The sequence below is a fragment of the Polyodon spathula genome, chromosome 6 (assembly GCF_017654505.1).
Source record: "Polyodon spathula isolate WHYD16114869_AA chromosome 6, ASM1765450v1, whole genome shotgun sequence".
Classification (NCBI taxonomy): Eukaryota; Metazoa; Chordata; class Actinopteri; order Acipenseriformes; family Polyodontidae; genus Polyodon; species Polyodon spathula.
Window position 1 is genome coordinate 37789789 of NC_054539.1, and position 12694 is coordinate 37802482.

General features: G+C 37.1%; 1 protein-coding gene across 2 annotated transcripts in view; it reads right to left on the bottom strand.

Annotated features, from left to right (window-relative positions):
• anapc1 (anaphase promoting complex subunit 1) overlaps positions 1–12694 on the bottom strand; it is a 106755-nt gene that overhangs the window by 53543 nt on the left and 40518 nt on the right. For both annotated transcript variants that reach the window (XM_041252816.1, XM_041252815.1), the window contains exons 27-29: positions 10645–10763; positions 9751–10022; positions 1343–1577 (exon numbers count right to left, since the gene is read on the bottom strand). In XM_041252816.1, the coding sequence (XP_041108750.1) occupies positions 1343–1577; positions 9751–10022; positions 10645–10763 (626 nt within the window). The remainder of the gene's footprint in view (positions 1–1342; positions 1578–9750; positions 10023–10644; positions 10764–12694) is intronic.

A 12694-nucleotide genomic window follows, 5' to 3' on the forward strand; every position in this document is an offset into this window, starting at 1 on the left:
ATGTGGCCGCTTCCCTCTCCACACAAACATAGAGATCGGCGAGAGCAATTTATCCCAGTATCTAGTCAGGGGAGGGGAAGGAAGCATTGAACTGAAAAAGTTAATACGTGGAAGTATGTTCATTTTTATTATGGAGCAACAGGCTTGGAGCAAATTTCAAAGCTGCATCCATTTGTTTAAGTCGCCATCAACCTGTTTGAATATCTTAAAGTTGGTTTGTGCAGTTAAGTGTAAGCATGGGTGGATTTCCACACCAAGATATTTAAAATGCTTAACTACCTGCATGTTTGCAGGCAAGACATCTGGTCGCCACCCATGTGACCCAAGACTGACCAGAGATAGCCCATTTCAAATGGTGAAATGCCCTTTTGGAATCTAATGAAAGGACACCACATGGAGAATCTAAGTCCATGGCCGCATGGATAACATGAAGGTGACGGCGGACATTATCTGTCACCAACCGTGTCTTAACAAATCGTGTTTGATCGTGGTGGAATAGCTTAGTCATGTAGGTCTCAAGTCTGCGTGAGAGCACCTTAGCATACAATTTAACGTCCGCATTTATCACTGATAAGGGGTGATAACTAGCACAGAGAGAGGGATCCTTTTCTTTTTTCAGTAACAATGAAATGACAGCAGTGTTAACATCTCTACGAAAGGAACCCCTCTCTATATACGCCTGCACTATCTCCAATAGTAAGGGTCCCAACTCAGTCCAAAATGTGAGAAAAAACTCAGGGGGTATGCCATCAAAACCAGGAAATTTGCCCTTATTCATACCCTATATCACCTATTTCATCTCCTCCAGAGTGATTGGAATACCCAGTGCAGCTGATTCGTCATCCGAGAGATGTGCATTTGAAGGCTCTGAAGAAACTGTTCACACTTGCCATTATCATATGAGATATATGAACTATATAATTTAAAATACAATGACTGAAATTCAGCATTTATTAGAAGTCTGAAACTATATCTCCTTGCATGGTCTTCACAGATGGAATGTCTGCGAGACGTTCGTTTTTGTGGAGCCTTAAAGCTAAAAGGTGACTCGCTCTGCTGCCATGAAAATAATAATTCTGTCTAGTCCTATATAGTAGTATAAACTGCCACTTTTTCGAAACCACAACTATTTTTCTATACCATGATTACCGAGTTCACGCTGTTTAAGGTGATATGGGCACGTTTTTTTTCTTTTTCTTTTTTTTTTAAATTCACTGTCTGTCCATCGGTGAGCTACTATGTTCATTAGAACTGAATGTGGAAACCCGTGTTATACAAGGAAGTTTGAATGCTTACTAAATAACCTTCCATACACAATGATAGCAAGTATGATATTACTTACCGATTTCTGCAAGGAGAACCTCAGCGTTATGGCGATGACTTGTTCCCTGGTATACCAGCCCAATTCCTACCACAGCAGCCACTTGCACATTGTGAGGGACATCTAGCTCAGTTGAAGTGGGTGGCAACAAGGCAGGAATGTGGATGCTTAGAAGACGGGTGATGGACATGTCCATAGTCCCTAACTTGGCAGCAGAAACACCAAGTAACAGACCAATACTTGTCATCTCATGACCCTGGAAAACACATATACATTAATGTCGCAATTGCCAACACACAAACATTCATAAGTAGAAATGTTTTTGTGAACTAAAAACAAAACATCCAAGGACGTAATGTACGGGGAATGACAATGGAATAGTCTATAAACATTAAATCAAAACGTTTTGTAGTTATCTGGCCAGTGGTTGAAACAATGCTGCAGTAAACCCCCTTTTTTTACCGAATATACTAAATAACCCTTGACAATGGAACTTCATAGAAAATAATACAAGATGTAACAATGTAACAAATATCAGAAACTCGCATTGGGTTAAAAGGTCAATGGCATTGTCACCAACACATTAGCAAACAGTGTTTATGCTGTACAGCCTAAATATGAAGACACTTCTTAAAAATGGTCTGTGAGATATGATGCTGTTAATGCAGCAATGGCAGCTTTGTAAAATGTATGCCCCAAATAAGGTTATTTTTAGTACAATACCCACAAGCTCATAGTTGTGTATACAGTATGATGACAATATAACAAAGGTATTAGGTCTTTTTTGTCTGGTATGCCATACAATGTGTATCACAGCATTATGACAACAACATTAAAGCTCTCCTTACAGGGGCCCAGAGTGAATTACCAGAAAAATTACTAGAAAAAGGCATTGACTCTCAATGGGGTGAAAAACAGTATTTAAAGTGGCACTTTCTTTTGTATAGTGCATCTATAGTCGTGGAACCTGGACTTGCAACTGTGTTCCACTCTTCCACCAGGGAACATGTAAAATCCTGGTGAGCTGTGGGGCTAGTGGACCAGTGACCAGTGTTCATTACAGCTTCAATTGTACAAATTCTTAAAATGGCATGCATTACGAGAATTTGAGTTTGGTTTAGGACACCAACATATATTGTGCTTAGAACATTTAGAATATAGGTCTAAGTTAAATAAAATAAATTGAGAATAGTGTCTGCTGGCAGTGGCAATACAGTAACCACAATAGCAACTTGTCTCGAGTTTGAATGACGAGCTGAAACAATCAGGCAACTGCATGCAGCCTAATTGCAACGTTATTTCAGCATATCACAGTAGCAACAAAGGATGGTGCTGCCCTCTTGTACTTCAACAGAGAGGAAGGAAGCTTTGAATACACTTTATGAACAAGCTGCTGGATCAGCATTAACATGTAGATTACTTGCTATTTTACTAAATGTTTAATTTAGTTAATACACTTAAGGACATAACGGTAACTTAAAATTACTAAACTTACACAAATCTGCACTGAAATCATATTAAAAAAAAATAAAAAAAGTTACCGGAACATTTAAAAGACATGAGACGGGCCTTACCGGACAGTAAAGTCCTCTTTTTCGGGGTCTATTGTTTAATTAGAAAATGGATCACAGATTTCCATTAACCTGATTGGTAAATATGAGGTCCTTAATGTCTGGTAAAGAACCTTCAAACTATGTTTAATTTCGATTCCAAATCAATCCACCAGAAAGTACTTAAATACAGTACTAATTTATGTATTTTACTTTTTTTTTCTGCTTGACGAAGCAAATCTCCATTCCAGTACACACCCCTTGAAGGTTGTCTGTCAATGTAGACTAAGTCTATTTCCTTGCTGTCCTATACGTTCAGTCTATTTATTTAAATTTAGTATAGCAAATAAAGTTAAAAAATAAACAAATAAATCAAACATTATAGGGGCCACTTTTTTTTTTTTTTTTTTTTTTTTTTAACAGGTTTTGCAAACAGTTCACAAGCTATGGTAGTTTTGTGTAACCTGAACTGAACAGCAGCTCCATGCAAGCACATGGGTGCAAATTTAGCACCATGGCATTAGATTCTAGTGCCAGGGTACCATATAGCGCCAGCAACTATAAATTCTAGCACCAGTACATATGTTTAATTAAAAAGTATTCCTTAGCAACCATAGAAGATGATAGTTTCTCATTGGGTCTGGACTACTCATATGACCCACCCACACTCCACACACAGGAGACAAGTTTCGTGTCATGTGGGAAAGTCGTAGCAAACATGCTGCAGAGCACTTTTACACAGTTACCAATTACATCTTTGCTCAGCAAGTCAAAAAGGCATGGGGGCAATAGTAGACTTAACAAAATACATTGTACAATAATGTTTCGTGTTCACAAGCCTCTTCATTTTACAGTGAAAGTTAAGCTTAGCTAGTTTATAAACATATTTTGTTTGTTAAAAAATAACCATACTTTGGTTAGATGCATAAAATCACGTATTTAATCACGTTCATGTTAAAACCAAATCAGTTGTCAATGTACTCCATTAATAAAATTCAGTGTAGCTGAATTCATGCGTTGATATGTGGAATGTTTGGGCTACTCAGGTCTGCCGTCTTAGGTTTCTTAATATAGCAATTTTCAAATTAAAATATATATATATATTATATTATAATTATTATATATATAGACTAATATATATAAGACCTATTTTAACTCTGGTGACGTTTTAAAATACAAGAGCCAAAATTTGATAAATATCCAATGATATCTGGAAAGAATTGAGACCCTGCCTTATCAGTTTCTCTGGTTTTACTATTTATAGGTATGTGTTTGGGTAAAATGAACATTTTTGTTTTATTCTATAAACTACTGACAACATTTCTCCGAAATTCCAAATAAAAATATTGTCATTTAGAGCATTTGTTTGCAGAAAATGTCAACTGGTCAAAATAACAAAAAAGATGCAGTGTTGTCAGACCTCGAATAATGCAAAGAAAATAAGTTCAGATTCATTTTTAAACAACACAATACTAATGTTTTAACTTAGGAAGAGTTCAAAAATCAATATTTGGTGGATTAACCCTGATTTTCAATCACAGATTTCATGCGTCTTGGCATGCTTTCCACCAGTCTTTCACATTGATGTTGGGTGACTTTATGCCACTCCTGGCGCAAAAATTCAAGCAGCTCAGCTTTGTTTGATGGCTTGTGACCATCAATCTTCCTCTTGATCACATTTCAGAGGTTTTCAATGGGGTTCAGGTCTGGAGATTGGGCTAGCCATGACAGGGTCTTGATCTGGTGGTCCTCTATCTACACTTTGATTGAAATGGCTGTGTGGCATGGAGCATTGTCCTGCTGGAAGAACCAATCCTCAGAGTTGGGGAACATTGTCAGAGCAGAAGGAAGCAAGTTTTCTTCCAGGACAACCTTGTACTTGAATTGATTCATGTGTCCTTCACAAAAGACAAATCTGCCCAATTCCAGCCTTGCTGAAGCACCCCCAGATCATCACCAATCCTCCACCACATTTCACAGTGGGTGCGAGACACTGTGGCTTGTAGGCCTCTCCAGGTCTCCGTCTAACCATAAGACGATCAGGTGTTGGGCAAAGCTGAAAATTGGACTCATCAGAGAAGATGATCTTACTCCAGTCCTCTACGGGCCAATACTTACGGTCTTTTGCAAACCTCAGCCTGGCTCTTCTTTGCTTCTCATTGATGAAGGGCTTTTTTCTAGCTTTACACAACTTCAGCCCTGCCCCTAGCAGCCTGTTTCGAATCGTCCTCGCCGTGCACTTCACCCCAGCTGCCGTTTGCCATTCTTTTTGCAGGTCACTTGATGTCATCCTACGGTTGCCGAGTGACATTCGAATGAGTTGGCGGTCATCCCGGTCAGTGGAGAGTCGTTTTCGTCCTCTGCCGGTCTGTAGCTTTGTTGTCCCCAATGTGTGCTGCTTGACCTTGTTCTTATGAACCGCCGTCTTTGAAATTTTAAGGATGGACGCAACCCGACGTTCACTATATCCCTCTGCCAGTAAAGCAGGAATTGAACTCTTCTTTTCCTCACTCAAGACTTTCCTTTTCAGTTCTTTGGGCATGGTCAATAGTTATTTTTTGATTCCAATTACTTTTGAGGTACTACTAGCACTGTTTTGCCATCCAGCTAGTCCTATTGGAAGAGGACAGTGATAACCACAGGAGTGGTTTTTATACTTTTCCTTGTTAAATAAGATTTGGCTCAGGTGATCCCCTAATCAATACCTTATTCAGTAGAATGAGGTGTGCCTGTGTTGGAATTCAACAGACACTGGAATGGAATGGCTGCCATACATGTATAGATGCAGATTTAAGAAAAATTTGCAGTGGTCTCTTAATTTTTTCCAGAGCTGAATGTGTGTATTGTGTATTTTATATATATATATATATATATATATATATATATATATATATATATATATATATATATATATATATATATATATATATATATATATATATATATATATATATATATACACACACACACACACACACACACACACACACACACACACACCACACACACACAGTAGCTTGCGAAAGTATTGACCCCCCCTTGGCATTTTTCCGATTTTAGTTGCCTTACAATCTGGAATTAAAATTGATTTTTATTTGGATTTCATATAAATGGACATACACAAAATAGTCCAAATTGGTGAAGTGAAATGAAATAAATAATGGAAAAGTGGTGCGTGCACATGTATTCACCCCCTTTGCTATTAAGCCTCTAAATAAGATCTGGTGCAACCAATTACCTTCAGAAGTCACTTAATTAGTTAAATAAAGTCCAACTGTGTGCAATCTAAGTGTCACATGATCTGTCACATGATCTCAGTATATATACACTTGTTCTGAAAGGCCCCAGAGTCTGCAACACCACTAAGCAAGGGGCACCACCAAGCAAGCGGCACCATGAAGACCAAGGAGCTCTCCAAACAGGTCACGGACAAAGTTGTGGAGAAGTACAGATCAGGGTTGGGTTATAAAAAAATATCCGAAACTTTGAACATCCCACGGAGCACCATTAAAGCCATTATTAAAAAATGGAAAGAATATGGCACCACAACAAACCTGGCAAGAGAGGGCCGCCCACCAAAACTCACAGACCAGGCAAGGAGGGCATTAATCAGAGAGGCAACAAAGAGACCAAAGATAACCCTGAAGGAGCTGCAAAGCTCCACAGCGGAGATTGGAGTATCTGTCCATAGGACAACTTTAAGCCGTACACTCCACAGAGCTGGGCTTTACGGAAGAGTGGCCAGAACAAAGCCATTGCTTAAAGAAAAAAATAAGCAAACATGTTTGGTGTTTGCCAAAAGGCACGTGGGAGACTCCCCAAACATATGGAAGAAGGTACTCTGGTCAGATGAGACTAAAATTGAGCTTTTTGGCCATCAAGGAAAACGCTATGTCTGGCACAAACACAACACCTCTCATCACCCAGAGAACACCATCCTCACAGTGAAGCATGGTGGTGGCAGCATCATGCTGTGGGGATGTTTTTCATCGTCAGGGACTGAGAAACTGGTCAGAATTGAAGGAATGATGGATGGCGCTAAATACAGAGAAATTCTTGAGGGAAACCTGTTTCAGTCTTCCAGAGATTTGAGACTGGGACGGAGGTTCACCTTCCAGCAGGACAATGACCCTAAGCATACTGCTAAAGCAACACTCGAGTGGTTTAAGGGGAAACATTTAAATGTCTTGGAATGGCCTAGTCAAAGCCCAGACCTCAATCCAATTGAGAATCTGTGGTATGACTTAAAGATTGCTGTACACCAGCGGAACCCATCCAACTTGAAGGAGCTGGAGCAGTTTTGCCTTGAAGAATGGACAAAAATCCCAGTGGCTAGATGTGCCAAGCTTATAGATACATACCTCAAGAGACTTGCAGCTGTAATTGCTGCAAAAGGTGGCTCTACAAAGTATTGACTTTGGGGGGGTGAATACTTATGCACGCACAAGTTTTCTGTTTTTTTGTCTTATTTCTTGTTTGTTTCACAATAAAAAAATATTTTGCATCTTCAAAGTGGTAGGCATATTGTGTAAATCAAATGATACAAACCCCCAAAAAATCAATTTTAATTCCAGGTTGTAAGGCAACAAAATAGGAAAAATGCCAAGGGGGGGTCAATACTTTCGCAAGCCACTGTGTGTGTGTGTGTGTGTGTGTGTGTATATATAAAATCAAATATACAGAACGGTTGTTTCTAATACCGTTCCTCACTTTGTTCATTTTGTCAATTAGATTTATTTATTTTTTTACCCAGTAAAACAGTTAATAATAATTATTATTAATAATAATAATAATAATAATAATAATAATAATAATAATAATAATAATAATAATAATAACTAGAACTGCCAGGCAGTTTTACGGCTCCCAAGCCCCAGTATCAGTACCTGTCTAAGCTTGCTTAGTTCTCAATGTGCCAAGTTTAAATTCAGCAACTTAACTGTTTCACAGAAGATTTTGAAAGTTTTTTTTTTTTTTTCAAAAATGCGTCAGGCAGCTATCTTGTTAAACGTGAATTTCTTAAAAGTCAGTTGTATTGCTACAGTGTCAAGGATGATGCTTGTAAACTTTCGAGTTAGTAAGTAAACCGTTTGTCAACTGAGACAGTTTTAAAATTCAGACATAAACATACACCTGGCGGCCATCTTGTTTTATAAAACATAACCATTTTGACATATTTGTATTCCATTGTTACTGGGGCAATAACTACCGTGTTTGGAGTTTGTTGGTCAAACAGTGTTCAAATAGCAGCAGTTTGCTGTTAAGGGCGCGTTTCGATAAGATTTGTGATGATGTATGCCAAGTGTCAGATCAATCGCTTCACCGGTTCCCAAGAAGATGTCGAAAGGTTTTATCAAAAAATGCGTTATGGCGCCAATTGCAAGGATACAGCAGCAATTTTTTCAGCTTCTGACTGCAAATGTATTCAGCTTGTTACCTGCCAAGTCAGAACCTGATCAGTCACACAGCTTTGAAGCAGCAGCAGTTTAAAGTTTTGGGAAGAAAAAAAAAAAAAAAAATCTTAATAGGCTTCCCAGTCTTTGGCTTGGAAGCCTAATAATAATAAATCTGCCCACATCTAAAATAGCCTCACATGTTTGTTTACGTTTTTTTTCTTCTAAGAATTCACATATTACAGGCTGCTATGAGTCTTGCCATGGATATGAGAGATGTGGCAGAATTTTCTTTTTACAAAATATCAAAGCAGGTAAACATGAGTGTGATTGGGTATGGGGTACATTTTGTTGAATATTTACTGTAACACAGCATTAAAAACTCATTGAAGAGAAGGGGGGAGGGTGATAATCTCTGATGCTACACTTTCAGAACAGCTTAGCACAAGTTTTTTTTTTTTTTTTTTTTTTATAATTTTCAATCCTAAAAAAAGTTTAAATTTTTTTGTATTGAAGGTATTATTTAGGCTATTGAAAATACCTATGATGCAACATCATCCACCGCTGGGATACTGAAGCTGAAGGCTGCCACACCACATATGGAGTTATGAGCAAACCGCATTACTCATGGAATAATGAGGAAAACATCTGTATTAAATTAGCAACAATAACCAGTGCTGTATAAAGTCAAAAGGGTTTTTACCCTTTGCAGAAACCTTCGGCTCAGACATTTAAATGGCACGTTGACAGCCATACCAGATTACAAAGCCCTCTTCTTGGGTTCTATTGCTTAAATCAAAAAGCTACCAGTAAACATCATAGAAGGAATCAGGTTGAATGTTTTCTTAAAAATCAAATACTATCCTTTTTTGTGAAATGATATATTATAATTCATTAATATCTGCAAGGTAGTTAACAATGTGATCTTCTCACAATTAGCGCAAAATATCTACCAGTTAAAGAAGAAAAATGTGCGTAATAAAAACGGTACTGTTTGCATTAAACTGTATGTATTAATTTCAAGAAACCGGATTGTGGAACACAAACTGTATGGATTAAAAACAGTATATACGTTATAAACAAGTCTGTTTTAACCAGAATAATTTTCAATTAAAAGCCATGTTTGGCAGGGACATGTCTCCTCAATACATTGTAAAAGGAACTCAGTCCTAACAGGATCCTTTCTAAGAGGAGTTCATCTGTACAATAAAAAAGTCAACTACAATAATGAATTTCACAGTTAAAAGCATAACATTTTCTAAATAATTACACAAATTAATAAATAAATGACACTGCTTGGTTCCAAAATAAGTGCTTGATTGGCTGTGTTATGTTTTAATATAGCAAGTTCATGGAAAGTAGATCTAGGCTTTAGCTACTCCAGGAATGTATAACTTTCTATGTAAAAACACTGGAAATATTGATCTCATCAAATTTTTGCATGGCCTGAGATTGGTTAGGGGAAGAAAAATAAAGTTTCTCCAACCTTGGTGAGGTAGTCGTGTATGTTCAATGTTGCTAACTTTGTAAGATGTCCATTGAGCCCTAGAGCCATCAGGAAGCCAGCATACTCATTAGCAAGTTCTGCATTCTTGGGCTTGTTGTAAGCTATCCATGCAGAGTCAATCTGAGAAGCGGGAGCAATCTTCAATCCTGCAGCCACGCCATTGTGGAAGCTGGACCAGCTGGCCATGTTTGGTGGAACATCAATGTTTCCACTGTTTAAATCTACTGTTGTGTTTCTGGGAGGGGCCCGTCCTAAAATCAAAACAACGATGTACATTTTTTATTTTGCAAACCAATTTCAAGCAGTTATCCCTGATGCAACACTCTGTATTGGCTCAGAATTGATGACTAGGAAGTTAAGTAAATCAAGTATGAATCCCAGGCCAAAAAGATTTATCACTAGAAGAAAGAGTGCAACAATCCTGATTTGCCACAGAATTAACCACTTCAAGAAATGCCCAAATTCCTGTTTTTAAATTGAAAGACGGTCCCTTCAAGGAATTTAAACAAAGACTGATAAATAGTTAGTTTTTTAAATGCTGTTTTATGCAATGGTTTCCGGTTAGTCGCACTGACTTGCTGCAGGGCTGACGCCTTGCAAAACCATCTGGAAATGCTAAGATTCATTTATCAAATAATCATCATTATAAAGACATACAAATCCTGTCTTGATCTGTTTTTACATTTTAGGAGTGTGTATCTGGAAAAAAGCAATGAAATCAAATACTGTAACAAGCACTAGTCAAATATTTGGACAGTTACAAGGCTTTGCGCTTTGACCTAGCTTGTGTGTACTGCCCTGAAAACAGAATACAAATAACATAAACCACCCTTGATGAATGACTCATTTGTAGAAGATGAAAATCATACATACCAGTCAGATTAAGTTTGGGAACTGGCAGCGGTTCAGTTGGCACAGGATGATAGGAGAACAATGTAAACATCCCTCTTCCTACGGGAAGAGACATGGTGCGCTGGCATAGCTGTAACAATCTATAAAATGAAGAATTGATATAATCATGCTGTAGTATCACTCCGTGACTATCAGAATAAGTTAATGTTCGATTTTATCTTTTTGAATGAATAGAAGTGTTCTTCTTGAGAGTGGTTGTATGTAACCAACAGCTATAATACGTGTCAGGAATTCAATAGTAGTACGTAATATCCGACAGCAGAATATTTATTAACCCTTTGCGGTCCTAAGTCCGACAATACAATTTTCCCCTTCCAGTCTGATGTCAGACCCTGTCCAACATCAAAAAAATGTAAAGCACAGGTCTCTAATCGTGTTGTCTCCGGAAAAAGCAGAGAAAACCTTTCAATGGCCGAATGAAGTAAAAAAAAAAAAAAAAAGGGGTGCCTCTCATAGCGCTATGCACCACAGACAAAACACAGACATTAAACAAAGGTGATAGCTGCTTCTGCATCCAGCGCTCAAAGAATATCACTGACATTGGCAGAGCTTTTTGAGATTTTATAGTAATAAAATAATGATTTGGATGGCATTATTAAGGAGTTTGTTGATAAAACGAGTGATAAGGAGAGCATTAATCTGTATGCATGTCTATAAAGAGGTATGTGTAAAATACAAGGTATGTGATGCTTCTGAAAAGCACTGAATAAATGGCCTGCAAAGGGTTAAATGATGTGCTTTTATAGTAAATCGCTTGTTTAGGTCCAGGTCCCATTGGCATTAAGTTATATACAAGTATATGTTGTATCCCAGGTACTTTATAGGTGAGTTTGACTATATAGGCATATTTTTATTTTATTCCTTTATATATCTGTATTATAATAATTATGTTAATGTGCTTGCTGAATGATTAGGAGTAGGAGTGATGCTATTTTTTATATAAGCCGATTTTTATACAGTACCGTGCAAAAGTTTTAGACAGCTGTGAAAAAATGATGTAAAGTAAGAATGCTTTCAAAAAGACATGTTAATAGTTTATAATTATCAATTAACAAAATGTAAAGTGAGTGAATAGAAGAAAAATCTACATCAAATCAATATTTGGTGTGACCACCCTTTGCCTTCAAAACAGCAAGTAAAGACATATTTTTGGAAATTGTGTTTTTTTAGATTTCAAAATGTCAATTTTTTTTTTTTAAGTATATGGAAAACTAACTACAAAGCTGCATGTACTTTAATATCTTAACGTAACATTATTCAGCAGGTTTCATTTCAACTTTATGAAGCAAAATTAGATCGTTGGAAGACAATGTAAAAAAATGACCATAGCTGTAGGTTCAATAATTATTGTTAAATTGTGAATTAAAGTAATTGTGAAAAACATCCTTTAGTTTAGCCCAGGGAACCTATGATACCAATTTATATAAAAAGATGTTCTATTAGTAAATAGTCTCAAATTATATATTATATATATCTATATTAGACACACACACACACACACACACACACACACAAGAGAGACATGCTCAGATTTGTTGGTACCCCTCCACAAAAAATGAAGAATGCACAATCTTCTCTGAAATAACCTCTCTCCTTTGCTTTCTCTGGTCCATGTTCAGTGTGGAGCACACAATGATACCAAACAGCACAGTGACTACTTTTCTCCATTTAAATAGGCTGAATGACTGATTACAAGATTGGAGACATGTGTGATACTAATTAAAGAAACGACTTAGTTTGAAATATCACTATGATACAAGTATTTGTTATCTTCTCTAAGGGGTACCAACAAATGTGTCCAGGCCATTTTAGAATATCTTTGTAGAATAAGCAATAATTCATCTCTTTTCACAGCTTCTTTGCTTTATTCAATGACATACCAAAGACATGCAAGTATACTTGATAAAATAGCTTTTAATTTCATTACTTTTCAGGAGGAATGAAGCATTATTTCAATGAGCTCTAAGGGTACCAACAAATTTGAGCATGTCTGTGTGTGTGTGTGTGTGTG